Genomic DNA, 17,851 nt, shown 5'->3' with positions numbered 1-17,851 from the left:
TGAACCCTGAGACCATGACCTGAGCCAAAATCAAGAATTGGATTTCTAACCAACTGAGCCACCCAGGTGTCCCATTTGCTATTTTAAATCACTTAAGTTTGGGGTCATGTTTTTACACAACAAAAGACACCTGCAAAAGTATTTCATTCTTTTCACCCACCTAATTATTAGCTTCCTCCAAGGACAAGTAGAAGCCTCACCCTCTATTTATAAGTTCTTTCACATATTCATTCTTCCCTCTTGGGATCTGTCATGGTCCAAAGAACTCACAAAAAATGAAGAACTTATCTAAAAGGTGAGGTTCTCTCCTTAATAAATCAAGAAGAAAGAAAAATTCTAACTTGGATAAATGAAGATGTTTGAACTCTCCTCTTTTCAGTGCCCCCTCAGACCTCAACATCTTTGAATATATTCAAGATTCTCTCTCTCTCTCTCTCTCTCTCTCTCTCTCTCTCTCTCTCTCTCTCTCTCTCTGAGTGATTGGAGACCAGCCCTGGGGCCAGGTAAAAGAATCGTGGGGGATGATTGTCCTTTCCTCCCCACCCTGGCAGGTGGAGCTTATCCTCAAGACAAAAACTACTGGACAAGTCAACCAGCAGTTCAGATATCATGGTCACCTGGAGGTGAATGTGAAGAGCTGCCCTGTGGTCTCTGACCCAGAACCTGTCTTTTGAGGATGTGCCCATGTTCATTCAAGGAAGTCGGATGGAGCCTTCTTAAAAAAATTTTTTTTAATGTTTATTTATTTTTGAGAGAGAGGGGGGCGGAGAGAGGAGACACAGAATCTGAAGCAGGTTCCAGGCTCCGAGCTGTCAGCACAGAGCCCAAAGCAGGGCTCAAACTCAAACTGTGAGCTCATGACCTGAGCCGAAGTCAGATGCTTAACCAACTGAGCCACCCAGGCGCCTCAGAGCCTTTATGTGGAAGACAGGGGTGTAAAAGAAACCCTGCTTGTGTGTCAGGTGACCTGCATTCTGGCCTCAGGTCTGACATAATTTTTATTACGTTGGGGAAGATCCTTTCCCCATTCTCCCAGAAAAAGGTATACCTCTGTGTCCCATTTTGTACAAGATGGCTAGGCTGTTGATCCTGGCAACCATTTAAACAAGCTAGTGTTTTGGGGCGCCTGGGTGGCGCAGTCGGTTAAGCGTCCGACTTCAGCCAGGTCACGATCTCGCGGTCCGTGGGTTCGAGCCCCGCGTCGGGCTCTGGGCTGATGGCTCAGAGCCTGGAGCCTGTTTCCAATTCTGTGTCTCCCTCTCTCTCTGCCCCTCCCCCGTTCATGCTCTGTCTCTCTCTGTCCCAAAAATAAATAAACATTGAAAAAAAATTAAAAAAAAAATAAACAAGCTAGTGTTTTCACACTTCATTGAAGCACAATTTAAACTGTTAAAAGTGTACCCATTTAAAATATACAATTGGGGGGCCTGGGTGGCTCAGACGGTTAAGTGCCTGACTCGATTTCAGCTCAGGTCATGATCTCACTGTTCATGAGTTCAAGCCCTATCTCAGGTTCTACACTGACAGCACATCACCTGCTTGGGATTCTCTCTCTCTCCCTTTCTCTCAAAATAATAAACTGAAAAAAGTAATAAAATATACACTTCATTGAGTTTTGACAAATGTTTGTACCTGTTTCGTCACCACCATATATTTGGTATCAAATCGAAAAAAAAAAAAAAAAAAACATTACCAAGACCAATTTCAAGATTACCCCTATGTTTTTTCTCGATTTATTGTTTCAGGTCTTACATTCAAATCTTTCATCCATTTAGAACTTATTTTCATTTGTGGTATAAGACTGGTGTCCAGATTCATTCTTTTGCATGTGACTGCCCAGTTTTGCCAACATAATTTATTGGCAACTATCCTTTCTGAATTATATATTCTTGGCTTTGTCTTTATAAACAGACAAACCCATACATGCATGGGTTTATTTCTGGGCTCCCTATTCTGTTCCATTGATATTTGTGTGTTTCTATGTCAATAAGGAGTTATGAAGGCTTGCTTAATTTCAAACTCTTATATTCCTGGAGTATGATTTCATATTTGTAAAATTCTACACATTGTGTGTTTATCAGGTTAATTTCATACAATATTCTGTGATGAGGCTGTATCCTTCCAATATCTCCCCATTCTCAGAACTTCACAATCAGATAAAGGGTGTTTCGTTAAAGCACAATGACTTAAATGCTTTCTAACTAGCTAAACAGGTCACCAACTGACTTTTGCACTCTATAATCCTAAGGTCATTTCTGACCCAGTCATACCTGCATAATTTTATGATAAAACATCAATATAAAGTTATACCTTTGCCTGATGACAGTTAATGGATACTGTTAAGCAATGAAGCCACAGTAAATAAAGCAGTTTACTTACCAACACTGATCCTACCATGTCACACAGAGGGAGAAGCTTCATAAAGTGAGCCCTCACTAACTTGCTCTATGTCTTTCTCAATCATTCATTTCTCCGCATGTCTGTTCCTCTATCCATTTTCTATTGTTCCTGTAATAGATTACTACAAACTCAGAGGTTAAAACACTGCATATGTATTATCGCACAGTTTCTGTAGACAATATATAGTAGGATCTTGCTTTGGGGCCCATTGTGAAAATCTTTTAATTAGTTTTCTACCATTCAAAGTGATTATTGACATAGTTAGATTAACATATACCATATTTGTTACTGATTTCTCTTCATCACCCTTGTTCTTTGTCCCAATTTGTCTTCCACTCTTTTCCTGCTTTTTATGGTTTTAACTGAGTATTTTATGGTACTCCATCTTCTTTGGTTCCTTAGCATATCAGTTATACTTTTAGTTGCCCTCGAATTTGCAATAAACATTGACAACTAATCCAAATCTACTTCTTTTTAATGCTGATTTTATTTTTGAGAGAGAGAGAGAGAGAGAGAGAGAGACAGTGTGCACACATGCTCAAGGAGAGGAGGGCCAGAGAGAGACAGAGGATGTAAAGCAGGCTCTGCACTAACTATGGGACTCAATCCCATGAAACGTGAGATTGTGATCTAAGCCTAAGTCAGACGCTTAACTGACTGAACCAACCAGGAGCCCTTCCAAATCTACTTTCAAATACTACACCACTTCAAGGATACTATACCTTATCATAACAAAATAATCTCAATTCCTCCTTCCAGTCCCTTTTATCATTGACATCATTCATTCTATGAATATCAAAGCCTAATATCTGCACACACACATTAAGATAATCATAAATAACAGAATATATTGTTGATGTAACAACTGTTTGGCTCAGTTGGCAGAGCATGCAACTCTTAATTTTAGGGCCATGAGTTTAAGCCCCTTGTCGGGTGTGGAGCATACTTAAAAATTGTTAAATAACAATATTAAAAAAGAAAAATATATTAAAAAAATTTTTAATATATATTTTGACAGAGAGACAGAGACCGAGCAGGGGAGGGACAGAGAGAGAGGGAGACACAGAATCCAAAGCAGACTCCAGGTTCTGAGCTGTCGGCACACAGCCCAATGTGGGGCTCAAATTCACAAACTGTGAGATCATGACCTGAGCCCAAGTCAGACGCTTAACTGACTGATCCACCCAGGTACCCCAGAAAAATACTTTTTTTACGTTGTTATTCTTCCTGCAATACTCTTTCTTCATGTAGATCTAAGTTTCTGACCCATATCACATTCCTTGTCTCTAAAGTTCTTTTCACAATTCTTGCAAGCAAGATCCTATGGTCACCCCCCTTCCCCAAATTCATGTGAAAAAATCCTAACCCCTAAATATGACACTTTTGGGAGGTGCTTAGGTTATAAGGTTAGAGCCCTCATGAATGGGCTTACTGCCTTTATAAAAGGAGCTCCACAAAGATCCCTTATTTCTGGGGTGCCTGGATGGCTCAATTAGTTAAGCATCCAACTCTTGATCTCAGGATCATGAGTTAAAGCCCCATATTTGGCTCCATCCTGGACCTGCAGCCTACTGAAAAAAAAAAATCCCTAATTTCTTTAATCATGGAAGAATGTAGCAAGAAAAGGCAACTAGGAACCAGGAAGAGGATCTTGACCAGAGAACTCACCCATGCTGGCACCTTGACCTTGGACTTGCCAGCCTCCGGAACTGTGAGAAATGAATGTTTATCTTTCTATAAATTACCCAGTCTGTAGTACTTTGTCATATCACCCAAAATGGAATAAGATGGCAGGTTTGCTGGCAAAACGTTCCCTAGTTTTTCTTTCAGAAATGCTGTTTGCCCTGCACTGTCGAAGGATAATTTTGCCAGGTAGACAACTCTAGCCTGATGAGTTTTTCTCTCAACACTAAATATTTCATTCCTCTCCTGTCTTGCTTGCATGATTTCTGAGAAAATGGATATAAGTCTTTGTTCTTCTGGAGCTATTTTCTTCCCTCAGGCTTCTTTAAAAACTTTATCTATGATTTCAAGTAAGTTGAAAATAAAACACCTACATGTGGGTCTTTTTTTCTTCTTCTTGCATTTATCCTGTTTAGTGTACTCTAAGCTTTCTGAATATGTGGTTCATTGCCTGATATTAATTTGTCCTTAACAATTTATTTCAAAAAATATAATCACTATGGAGATTGAGTCCCTCACTGGCACCACAGACTTGTACATGCCATTGCACAGCATGTACGTATGAGTTGGGTCAAGGACCTCTGGGCCACATAGACTGTGCGGTGTCCCTCAGGGAACTACTGGGAAAAGAGTGGCTAGAGCAATAGGCAGGTCACTGTCTTAGGGACCCACAGTGGGAAATCCATGTCCAGGGTGAAAAAGGGAGACTCAGCCCATAGAGTCCCACCTAAATAGCATTGCTGGGTGTGCCACCCCCTTCAGGTGTCTCACCCACTCCTTGCATGTCAACCCAGCCCTTCAACCTGGCACAGTGGTCCCCTGGCATGCCCCACACTGCTGTCCACAAGGCTCAGCCACTTCCTCAAAATCATCTCTGAGATGTTACCACACTCACACCAGGGTCTGCAAAGGAAAAGACTTCACCATGTTGCTGCACAGAACGCTACCTCTTGCCTCTTCCTTCTGGACGAGGCCTTACCCCACATGACCAGTTGGGTATCACAAGATGGTAACGTCCCTAAGATGAGTCTTTCTCTGCAAGATACCACCAAGAACTCAGATCAGGTGCTGTGGATAAACAATGTGTCACATCCACATTGTAACTGAGAAGGGAATGAGAAGTTCCAACAATCCATAATTCCTATCGCCAATGACAAACCACAGAGACCAGCTTGCCATAGCATATTGGGGTGGTGACTGATATATATTGTAGGAACCTGCCAGGTGGCATTGGTGAAATGACTTCTGCTACAGAAACTGGCAGTGACTTCAATCTAGCAATGACTCTGGACACATCAGAAGCACAACACAGCTCCTCAAGTTTTCCCAAATAGCTGGAACTTAGGGTAAGTCACTCCACTGGGGACATTCAAGTGAACAAGGTTTGTTCCAGCTAAGTGGCTGCTTCACAAAGGCACTCCTCCACTGTGATTACACTACTCAAGAAAATACCACCTGCTCTGCTACCTTAACGCCCTTTGGCAGTGTGAACTGAGTATGCAATGAAGACAGAGGACTGGCAAAAGGAATTGTGTCATTCCCCTCACTCATGAGGCCTTACCCAGGGTAATTTCTGATTTTTATGAAACTGTATCCTTCGCCAAAAGATTGCCCACATTCTTCACATGTCTTAGCTCAGACTGCTCTAACAAAGTACCACAAACTAGGTGACTTGCAAACAACAGAAACTTCTTTCTGGAGGCTGGATAGCCAACCTAACATTCCCTATAGGGTCCGGCTCCATGTCTGGTGAGGAGCAACTTCCTGATTTATAGATGATCTTCTCAAAAGGGTCCTCACATGGTACACAGAGGAAGCAAGCTCTCTTAGAACTGGTATGAAGACAGTAAACCCATTCATGAGGGCTCCATCCACACTCATGACCCATTCTGATTCAAATTACCTCCCAAAGACATCATCTGCTAATCCTGAATAGAGGATAGGAAGAGAAATACAACTTCTAGTGAACATAAACAATTCATAATTGATCACTCAGAAGGGCTTCATCTACTATACTTTCTGTTGTTGAGTGAGACTGGAGCTTTGGCTGAAAGACTGCCCACATTCACAGCACTCCTAAGGCCTTTCTCCAGTGTGAACTCTTTGGTGATAACTAAGAGCAGGATGACTGATAAAAGATTTCCCACATACAGTGCACTCATAAGGCCTTTCTCCTGTGTGAAGTCTCTGGTGTTGAATGAATGTTGCCTTCCACTTAAAAGATTTCCCACATTTATTACAATTGTAAGGCCTTTCACCCGAGTGAACCTTTATGTGTACATTGAGGCTATTTCTTCGGAGAAAGGACTTTCCACATTCACTGCATTCATACGGTCTTTCTCCAGTGTGAACTCGCTGGTGAGCATGTAGGACAGAACTAGCCGTAAAAGATTTCCCACATTCATTGCACTCATAAGGCCTTTCTCCAGTGTGAACTCTCTGGTGAGATCGGAGGGAATAACTACAAGCAAAAGATTTCCCACATTCACTACACTTATAAGGCCTTATTCCAAGGTGACTTTGATGATGATACTGAAGGGCATGGCTACGACTAAAAGATTTCCCACATTTATTGCACAGATAAGGTTTTTCTCCTGTGTGAATTCTCTGGTGTTCAAGGAGTTTTGACTTGCAGGTGAAAGATTTCGCACATTCATTGCACTTATAAGGCATCTCACCAGAATGAACCTTTCTGTGTACTTTGAGACTATTTCTTTGGATAAAGGACTTGCCACATTCACTGCATTCATAAGGCCTTTCTCCACTATGAACTCTCTGATGATAAAGGAGGACAGACCTAGTGGTAAAAGTTTTCCCACATTCACTGCACTCATAAGGTCTTTCTCCAGTGTGAACTCTCTTGTGATTACGGAGGATAGAGCTAGCAGTAAAAGTTTTCCCACATTCACTGCACTCATAAGGCCTTTCTCCAGTGTGAACTCTCTGGTGAGAACGAAGGACAGAACTAGTGGAAAAAGGTTTCCCACACTCACTGCACTCATAAGGTCTTTCTCCGGTGTGAACTCTCTGGTGTTCAATGAATGATGACTTACACTTGAAAGATTTCCCACAATCATTACACTTGTAAGGCTTTTCATCTGAGTGAACCTTTAGGTGTACATTGAGGTTATTTCTTCGGGAAAAAGACTTGCCACACTCACTGCACTCATAAGGCCTCTCCCCAGTGTGGACTCTGTGATGATAATGGAGGTCAGACCTAGAGAAAAAAGATTTCCCACATTCACTGCACTCATAAGGCCTTTCTCCTGTGTGAACTCTCTGGTGATAATGGAGGGCAGAAGTGTCAGCAAAAGATTTCCCACATTCAGTACACTCATAAGGCCTTTCTCCAGTGTGAAATCTCTGGTGATAACGAAGGCCTGAACTAGTGGTAAAAGATTTCCCACATTCACTGCACTCATAAGGCCTTTCTCCAGTGTGAACTCTCTGGTGTTGAATGCATGCTGACTTACACTTAAAAGATTTCCCACATTCATTACACTTGTAAGGCCTTTCATCTGAGTGGACCTTTGCATGTACATTGAGATTATTTCTTCGGAGAAAGGACTTGCCACATTCACTGCACTCATAAGGCCTTTCTCCAGTGTGAACTCTATGATGACAATGGAGGTCAGACTTAGAGAAAAAAGATTTCCCACATTCACTGCACTCATAAGGCCTTTCTCCTGTGTGAACTCTCTGGTGAGAACGGAGAGCAAAAGGAGTAGTAAAAGATTTCCCACATTCCCTACAGCCATAAGGCTTTTCCCCAGTGTGAACTCTCTGGTGATAACGAAGGGCAGAAGTATGAGTAAAAGATTTCCCACATTCACTGCACTCATAAGGCCTTTCTCCAGTGTGAACTCTCTGGTGAGAACGGAGGGCAGAAGGAGTAGTAAAAGATTTCCCACATTCACTGCACTCATAAGGCCTTTCTCCAGTGTGAACTCTCTGATGACAACGCAGGGCAGACGGAGTAGTAAAAGATTTCCCACATTCACTGCATTCATAAGGCTTTTCTCCAGTGTGAACTCTCTGATGATATCGGAGGGCAGAAGTATCAGTAAAAGATTTCCCACATTCTCTGCATTCATAAGGCCTTTCTCCAGTGTGAACTCTGTAATGGTAACGGAGGCCAGTTCTGGAGATAAAAGCCTTCCCACACTTATTGCACTCATAAGGCCTCTCTCCAGAGTGAACTATGTAATGGTAATGGAGGCCAGTCCTGGAGGTAAAAGACTTCCCACATTCACTGCACCCATAAGGTCTTTCCCCTGTGTGAGATCTCTGATGATAAGTGAGGGCAGAGATAGAGGTAAAACATTTTGCACAGACACTACACTTATAGGGCCTTTCTGAGGTTTGAACAGAATGTATAATCGAAACTGAACTATGGCTAAAAGATGGTGAACATCCACTGCAAACATAATCATTTTCTCCACTATGCCCTCTCTGGGGATGAATGAGCACAGATTTGTGGCTTAAGGATTTCCCACATTTGTTGCACGTGTTTTGCCTAGACGCAGTGAGAGTCTTTCCATGTGCAGTGTGAGTTGACATCTGCCTTAGCAATTTTCCACATTTGTTAAGCTCATGATGTCTTTCCGCAGTATGGAATCTCTGGTGTATGGCAAATAAAGATTTGTGCCTGAATGTTTTCCCACATTCACTGCACACAAAACATGGACTTCCAGGTTGGACACTCTGATCCCAAACATGTGTATGTTCGGAACAGAAGGCTTCCATGCATTCTCCCCGAGTGTAATGACCTTTACTGCTCTGCAAAGTTGCCCTACACTGACTGATTGTGTTTGGCATCTCTCCAGTTTCAGTGGCCTCTTGCTGCAGATGCCCCGAGCCAGGCACAAAATCCTTCTGAACCTCTGTACAGGTAAAGGGCTTTCTTGAATCATGGAGTCCATATCCTTTCATAAAAGAGGCCGTGTCCACACTACTTCTGAATGGTTTCTCTCCCGTGTGCTGCTCCGGCTGCTGCTGAAAGTTTACGCTGAAGTAAAATCGTTGTGCGCATGCCCCACACCTCAACAGTTTCTGGCTGCTTGGTTTTCCCTGCTGCTCCGCCAAGCGGAAAACGTCTCTCAAGACCGGACCACACATCTCACAGGGGTGGGTCTTCCGGGAAGACAGAGCTGCCTTGGGCGTGCTGGCCTGTGACACACCTACAGAAACGCTCTGTTCAAGGGGTGCCTCCGCATCCTCTGCTCCACAGCAGCAACCTGAACGCAAAGAAACTCTCATGAAATACATGGTGACTACAGTGAGGGGTAAGCCCGTCACACATATGCACCTGTCTCGTGTAGGCACGAGTTGAGTAGATGCTATTCCAGACACGGGAGTTGGAATTCAGGTGAAGGAGTGCCTGCTCTGCGTTACTGGGCCCCTAAGGTCAACGCACTGTGGACAGCTCATTGGAAGGACAGAAAACCAGGGTTTGATGGAAGGAAGAGAGCCAGGGTCTACAACTTGTTTCTCTGCCCACAGCATTGGCAAGGTTCTTTTCTGCTACTGACACCTGGGTGAGTAGGAGGCTGCTGAAAAATCCAATCAAAAGAAATCTGTGGCTGTTCAAGGTCACATTAAGGATACACGAACATTTCTGGCAAATGGGTGAAGGTGAATGTTGGACTACCCAGGAAGAGCAGTGAGAGAAATGGGTAAGATGTGGAGGCCTGAGAAACAGCAATTACCCCTGTGCTGGAAGTCACAGGACTACCAAAGGAGTAGAACCCACAAGTACACAAACTGTCAACAGGGAAGAAGGAAAGACAGGAACGAGGTATGGCCATTGGCATGGCACCAAACTCTAGTTGAACAAAGGTACCTAGTGTGATCTGAACAAAGTCCTGATATCACACCTTCCCCAGCTGCCATTCACCAGAAAAAGGCCCCTGTGAGCCCACCTGGTCATGTCTGGATCAGGTCCATTGTATGATACAGTCCATGTATGGACTCTTCCCTGTAAGCTCCAGGTGAGCAACTACAGGGCACAGGGAGGCTAGAAATACTGAAGAAAAGTGGTCACGCTGGATGGCCACGACTGTCCCAGAGCTACTCAGCGCATAACAGACTCAGAAAGGCATCCTATGTGACTGACGTTGGCAGGATGGTAGAATATGGGATTCCAGCCTTCACCAAAAAAAAACAATTCAACAGCTATTCATGAATCATAGTAGCCTCAGAGGGCTCAAGAGTCCAATCAAGACTGACTAATACACAGTGAAGCATAAAAGAGAGCACAAGCAAACATAAAGGATGGCTGGAGATAATATTAGCAGAGACATGGGGGGATGGGTAGAAAACAGGGGCTAGGGAATCTCTGTCAGCCACCAGGTGGGTGCTACTGAGGTCCCTGCTCAGCAGGGACTCCTACTGCCTGCTCCACACAGGACCCCTGCCACCGAATCTCCTAAAACAGGAAGCAAAGAAATCTTGGAAACAAAAATCAAAACTGAAGGCAGCACATTTCTGATTTCAAACATTACAAAGCTATATAATCAAAACAATATGGCACTGGCATAAAAAATAGACCAGTGCAATTGAATAAAGAGCCCAAATTCTAACTACACATACATAATTAACTGATTTTTGGCAATTATGCCAAGAATACTCTGTTGAAAAAATAATCTCTTAAAAAATTTTTTTTTAACATTTATTTATTTTTGAGACAGAGACAGAGCATGAACGGGGGAGGGTCAGAGAGAGAGGGAGACACAGAATCCGAAACAGGCCCCAGGCGATGAGCGGCCAGCACAGAGCCCGATGAGGGGCTCGAACTCACAGACCGCGAGATCATGACCTGAGCTGAAGTCAGACGCTCAACCCACTGAGCCACCCAGGCGCCCCGAAAAAATAATCTCTTTAAGACTGTTGTCAAATCTGATATTCCAAATGAAAAAAAATAATGTACAGGATCTCCATGTTACAGCTCTCATGGAAAAAACTTGAAATTAATTAAAAATTTCAACACATGACATCAAACCCTAAAACTCTTAGAAAAAAACTAGGGAAAAGTCTCCTTAACCTTACTATTGTCAATTTTTTTTTAAATATGACATCAAAAACACACACAACAAAATCAAAAAGAAACAAGTAGGATTATAGCAAATTGCAAAGTAGCAGCAGAACCAGACACACAGAAGACAGTGAAAAGGAGATACAATTGGCCAACAAGGGCTTGGAGCACTAATCATCAGGAAACGCAAATCAAAATCATAAGTTATGTGGAGTGTTGGGGGGCTCAGTCGTTTTAGGCATCTCTTGATTTCTGCACAAGACTCGGTTTGGAACCTGCTTAAGATTCTCTCTCTCCCTTGCTTGCATGTGCTATCTCTATCAGTCTCTCATTCAAAAAAAACAAAACAAAACAAAAACAAAAAACAAAAACACCCCCACAAGATATCACCTTATACCTGTTAAAATGGCTATGACCAAAAAACAAGAGGTAACATGTTGGTGAGGATGTGGAGAAAAAAGAATGGCTGAACACTGTTGCTGGGAATGTAAATCAGGGAAGTCATTATAGGAAATAATAGGGAGGAGTCACAAAAAAATTTTTAAGTCAAACCGCCACATGGCCCACCATTGCCATTTCTAGGTACGTATCCCAAGGAAACAAAATCAGAATCTACACGAAGTGTCTGCACATCCACATCCACTGTAGTATTATTCACAACAGTCAACATAGGGAAACATGATTAAGTGTGCATGAGCTGATAAGTGACAACACTTAGTACACACACAAGTGTAGGAATATTCAGCCATAAAGTGTACGGCCATACCACCCTGAACGCACCCGATCTCGTCTGATCTCGGAAGCTAAGCAGGGTCGGGCCTGGTTAGTACTTGGATGGGAGGAATATTCAGCCATAAAAAAGAACGTAAAACGGGCACTTACCACAATACGGATGAACACGGAAAAACTTACTCTAAGTGAAATAAACCACACAGGACAAGACAAATACTGCATGGTATTTTATTTGGGTATTCTTACAAAATATTCGAACTCATAGAGACAGAAAGTAGAATGCCAGAAGCTCTGGACTGGGGGAAATGGGGAGATGATGGTTATGAGTACACACTTTCATTTATAAGATGAGTAAGTTTGAGGATCTAAAGGACAGCATGTTGACTACACATGTTAATACTGACTGTACTGTAACTTAAAATTTGCTGAGACTAGATATTAAGCTTTCTCACCACGAGCCTGAAAAAGGTAATTATGTCAAGTAATCAGTGTGCTGATCACCTTCATTTTGGTAATAATTTCATAATGTTTAAGTATATCAATTCATCTTGTAATATACTTTCAATGATACAATTTGGTCAATCAAACCTTAACAGAGCTGAATGGAGAAGGGCAGGTATACAAAAAATGTAAACACTACAAGAACCACATAAGATAGTCTTGAGGAGTAGCCCATAGTCCACTTGAGTGTGACCAAGCCAATGCCTGCAATTTTTGGCACAGGCAGGCACAAGTACACATCACCAAAGGGAAGAGATCAAAACCTGGGCCACAGAAATGGCATAGATCTGGATACACTGACCCAGCCAAGGAGAGGGCCAGCAAGGTGCAATCTGTCAGCTTTAATTAATGACTACCGCCCAAATCTTACCGTATGAGGGTTCAGCACAGAGGGCACTGGGCTGCAAGGAGAGAGAAAAGGGCATATGGACAACCCAGACCCAGCAACAAATGCAACCACCAAAAAAGCGGGGAAAGCAGGCAAGTCCCACATCCGACCTGAGAAGGAAAAAGCATCGCCGGGGGAATGGAAGGAGGAAGAGGGAGTAGGCGGAAGGGAGGTAAATGAGAATACAGAGCCCAGTCCAGGTCACTGGGGAGGGTGAGGGCCTTACCCAGGGAGGATATAAGCGTAAAGTTCTCCAGCATCACATCATGGTACAGCCGTCTCTGAGCCTCATCAAGAAGTCTCCATTCCTTCCAGGAGAAGTAGATGGCAATGTCCTCAAAGGTCACACCACCCTGTCATGAAACGGACAGATGGCACCATGAACATTCTCTCTCGGGGAACCCACAATCTAAACCCTGACACATACACCCCATTCTCCCCAGCCACCCCAGCTCCTACCTCAGAATAAATACCAGGTCCTGGTGGCATTAATGCCACCATCTCCTCACCATCCCACCAATCACTGTGTTCGGTCCTCAACAATAACAGGCAGGGGGTGCATAGATGCAATCTGCGGGGGCCAATCTGGGTTTGGCCCCCCAAGCGCCATCCTTTCTGCCTGGAAATTCCCGTGGAGTCTCCCCGAATGTGCCCTCAAACACAGACAATTATGGACCCACCTCGACCAGTCAGTCTCCAATCCCAGGGCCCTGAGACCCTAAGCTCACACTCACACTCCCTCTCCAAGTGAACATGACCCTGTAGTTTGCATCTCCCTCACACCTTCAGACCCCACAGTTGTGCCCCCACAGCTTCCTGCCCCACACCAAAGGATGCCCCTTGACTCACACTGGTACCTGTCACATGACACCCAAAGGATGTGTGACAAATTCAAACAGGTTCCACTACAACCCCAGCACTCTCATGGATCCCACCAGAGGGAAAGCCTCAAATGCGGCCGAGAAGTCCCCCTCGCCTGCCGGGGAGCCTGGCTTCAGGGACACACACCCACAGCCACGTGGCCGTTTCAGATACTCCCAGTCCCGCTAATACTTCTGTGCTGCCCATGCTGTCCCTCCAACAGTCACAACCCTCCACTCTGCACTGAACCTTTGTGAAAAGCCCAGCCCTAAAGGTCTCCCTGCCAGGCACAGAGACTCACAAGTGACCACACTGGCCCCACACCTTATCCATCAGCAAGACTGTGAAACGGCCCGGACACCAGAAAAGCGCACCACAAAGTTCTGGTGAAGCCCTACACCACTGAACAAAGGGCAGCCCCGACTCCCTGTCACCTTGCCGCAATTACTCCTAGGTGTCCTCAGCCATCTCTTGTCCCATCATGCCATGGAAGCCTTACCCACCCATCCATCTGCCACATCTTTCTCTCTCCTTCGCCTGTGCCCGCACTGCCCAGCAGCCCCAACCAGGCGCTGAGCCAGGGAACCCCTCTTCAGCACACCTCACTAAGGCCCTCTGACCTACTAATAGCATTGCCCCCCTAGTCTGCACCCCCGCTCAATGTGATCCAAACCTCCGCCGGGGCCACACTACTGCCGTCACTTTTCAAAGTTTCCATCCTGAAACCTGCCCCGGTTTCCCGGGTTTTCCTGTCCCGCTGCCCACTGGATGACGTCACTCACGCCTCTCTGAACATCTAAGACTTAACGACGTCCAAGCAACTTGGGAGATCTCCAAGGACAATCAACCTACTGCCACCTTCCGTCCAGCTGATGGGAGCGTCCACCCCTTCCGCGGCTAGGACCGCTGAAAATTAATAACGGGAAACCTCACTAAAAGGGAGTCGGGAGGACGCAGCTGGGGGAGCTCTCACGCACTACCGCCATGATCAGTGCAGACCCCACAGGACGACACACTTGAACTTGGGGACTGGGAAACTACCTCCTCTACTAGCCCAGAGGGGAAAAGACAGGCTTTGGGGACCGCCCCACCCACAGCTCCGCCAACGGGAAGCCACTATACTTACAATTCCCAGTTTACTCTCAGGGACTTGTAGATTTTAACAGCCTTCCCAACTTAGCCCCTTCCCCTTTAAAAAAGCCTACCTCTCTCGTGTCCTCCAGACTGGCCTACTGTTCAGCCTCAGCTTGCTTCTTCCAGACTGCGGTGCTCTTTCGTTCTCAAATAAACTCAGTTTTGCCCGTCAAATAACTGGCAGATTATACTTCAAAGGACCAAAGCCCCCAGGCATTCCGGGACCCCTCCCTTTCTCCTGTCACCTGCAACACCCCAAATTTGCCTTGGCCCTTCTCGATCCCGGGGCCAAAATTCACCCGCTTCTCTGACATCCACGGTGACCGTTCTGGCCCGTCAACGATGACATACACTGGCGCAGGCACCCCCTCCTGCGCTCCCTGCCCCCTCTGCCCCCCACCCCTGCAATCTGTCCTCTCCGCAGCCAGATCGGGCCTATCTATTTACACCTGGGTTACACCGCCTGGCACACCGCCAGCATGGATGGACTGCTCAGGCAGCCAGGTGACAGGCCTCACGGGCGCCGCTGCACCTTGCGTTCGCTGAAACAACCGAGACCTGCCGTGCCCCGCCGGTGGCGCAGGCCCCCCGCAGACCAGCCGGCCCCTCCCCTGCAGCCCGTTCGTTCCCGCACCCCGACACGCCGGCGCTCAGACGCGGGGACCCCGCCCGCGAGCGCCTCCCGGGCCCGGACACCGGGACCTGGGCCGCAGGGACGCGAGCAGGCGCCCCGCGCTCGGGTCTGGAGGGTCAGGGGCGGGGCGGGTGGGCCCGGGGGCCGCGCGTTTACCTCAGCCGGGTTCCTAGGCGCGGCCGCCGCCATCTGACTGTGGGAGAACTGACACTCGAGCCCGCGGTCCCAGTTCCGGCCCCGGCGGGGAGCAGCCCGAGTGGCGTCAGCGAGTCGTTATCCCCAGTCTATGCGGCGGGGACGTCGCCTCCCCTCGCCCTTTGTCAGTTTGTCACCTCGTCCCCGAAAGTCCGCTCCGGAACCTCAGAGGTTGAGCCGACCTGAGGAAAGGCCAGAAGTCGTCCGAGGGGTGAGGCCGGAAGTCCCGCCCCCAGCGGCTGCGCACGCCTAGAAATCCCTTTCCTGTTCCCTTGTTGGCTCCTCGCTCTGTCCTCTGTGTCCAGTGCCTTCCGGGTACCTTAGCTCCCAGCGCAGTAGTTGCCACCAGAAGTAGGTTTGGCACCCTAGAGCTTTGGACACGCCGCACCCCGAGGGTTAGTGGAAAGTGCTGCTCCTACCCACGGGGAACTGCTTTGCACATTGTTAAAGACAGAGAAGAGCCCTAACTTCACACTCCATGAAGCTCAATCAGCTTCCAAAGGAGAAAATTATTATTTTATATGCTCCCACGACCTCTTCCTGAGGTAAAGGACACATCATTCAAATGTGTTCACCGCTTCAGAAATCAAAGGAGTGTACACAGCTGGAAAGATGTTGCTCTTCAAACACTTGCACCGTGAAGCGTTAGAGTCAGTTTTGTAATTGGTTAGTAACAATAGAAAAGTTTCTTTAAACAACAAAAATTCAGCCCAGTACATTTTAACGGTCTTTTGCCTTTATTCGTTGATTCGTGAATTGGGCAGCATCACATCTAGAAAGTAGTGGGAAGCTCCAAAGGGCTACAGAAAGGGAAAGGTTTTTTGGTGTTGGTTTGTGTTGTTTTGTTTTTTTTGTTTTTAGGAAAAGCTTTTTAAAGGTAGGACAAAAACATCATAAACAGAAAAAAAGGGTTATGTCAGTTGAGGTCATCTTAATTGGGGGACAAATGGGTCTTATTAGAGAAATACCTCATCTTCCTTTGGGTGATGGAGTGGACCCATCCATGTAGCTGATTACCTTTTTAGTGCTGACCACAAAATTCCTCAGTGGCCAGTGGAAACTAAATTTCTGGGGTGGTTGAAAGTATAATGAGTTTAGGTATTATGCCCAGGTTTGGTGACATGACCTAGCAGAAGGGACTCCATCTGGGGCCTGTGGTTTACTTTGTCACACTCCATACATGTCTGTGACAGGGAAGAAGGAAGATGGATGGCAAGCCACCCTGAGTTAGGTGGACAATGAGGAGGTCAGCCTCTGGTTCCACACAAACCTTCACTTGCCTGTATAGTGATTGTGTCCCATCTACTGAGGAACACCTTTATCCATATATTTCTTACTCCATATTCTCAGATATACCCAATTCCTTATAGGAGTTTGACATCAATCTCAGAGAGCAACTTAACTGATGCTATATTTGGTACCAAATACGTGTTGCCATTTCCATTTGGAGCATGTGTGCAAAGGGAGAATCTGAACCCAATGATCTCATCTCCTCGCTGGGAAATGATTCTCATTTCTGCAGGTACTGGCAGTAGGAACTGAAATTATCATAGAAAATCAGATGTGAAATGCCCATTTCAAAAAGCACTTCATAACGTTTATCTAGTGGTTTAAAGACAGTAACAGAAATACCTAAGGGAAACCCACATCCCATATTCCTACATATCAGTAAAGACCAAAAAACAGTAGAATTCACAGAACTTTTCTTTTTTAATTGTTTATTTATTTTTGAGAATACAGCCAGGTGAGGGATAGAGAACCGGGGGGGGGGGGGGGGGGGGGGGGGGTGCGGGGAGGCAGTGGTCAGGGGATCTGAAGCAGGCTCTGTCCTGACAGCAGTGAGTGCAGTGTGGTGGTGGAACTCAGGGATCGCAAAACCATGACCTGGGCTGAAGTTGGACACTCTTACAAGTGAGCCTTGGAACTCACATAAATATTCGAAGAAGGCTCTAAGTAGTCTGAGAAAGGATACAATGAAACAGAGCATGTGGCTGTGCCAGACCAATGTGCTTGGTCTTTGTGAGACTTTTATCTGCAAAATGTGAAATTTTCATTTCTGCAAACATTGAGCAATACTTTCCAGCTTAAAAATAAACATCCAGTTATTTTACTAGCAAACTGAGTTTATTTAGGAATAACAGAGGAATTTTAACTGGCAAGTGTCCACAGGCAAGTGTCAAGAGACACAGGTAAAGTCAGTTTTTATGAGGTTTTAGGAGGATATTGGGGCGTGCTGATTTCAATGAAAGTTCACTGAGGAACAACAGTGTGAGGCTGTGGCAGATATTCA

At 45.6% G+C, this 17,851-nt stretch overlaps 1 protein-coding gene across 1 annotated transcript; it reads right to left on the bottom strand.

Moving 5' to 3' along the window:
• Window positions 1-3,614: 3,614 nt before the first annotated feature.
• LOC122493683 (zinc finger protein 585A-like) lies at window positions 3,615-16,055 on the bottom strand. The gene is made up of 3 exons (XM_043598196.1): window positions 15,523-16,055; window positions 12,964-13,090; window positions 3,615-9,320 (listed from the first exon to the last, which is right to left on the bottom strand). Exons 1-3 carry the CDS (start codon window positions 15,553-15,555, stop codon window positions 6,160-6,162), a joined length of 3,321 nt encoding a protein of 1,106 aa, XP_043454131.1. The 5' UTR covers window positions 15,556-16,055; the 3' UTR covers window positions 3,615-6,159.
• Window positions 16,056-17,851: the final 1,796 nt, after the last annotated feature.

Source organism: Prionailurus bengalensis, chromosome E2 (assembly GCF_016509475.1).
Source record: "Prionailurus bengalensis isolate Pbe53 chromosome E2, Fcat_Pben_1.1_paternal_pri, whole genome shotgun sequence".
Lineage (NCBI taxonomy): Eukaryota > Metazoa > Chordata > Mammalia > Carnivora > Felidae > Prionailurus > Prionailurus bengalensis.
Note: the sequence above shows the minus strand (reverse complement) of the source record. Positions and strands in the feature narration are given on the sequence as shown.

Coding starts and splice junctions, on each gene's coding strand:
- LOC122493683 (XM_043598196.1), bottom strand. CDS start 15,555: ATGGCGGCGGCCGCGCCTAGGAACCCGGCTGAG. Junction 13,091..15,522: donor CGCCTAGGAACCCGGCTGAG/GTAAACGCGCGG, acceptor GTTTCATGACAG/GGTGGTGTGACCTTTGAGGA. Junction 9,321..12,963: donor TACGCTTATATCCTCCCTGG/GTAAGGCCCTCA, acceptor CTTTGCGTTCAG/GTTGCTGCTGTGGAGCAGAG.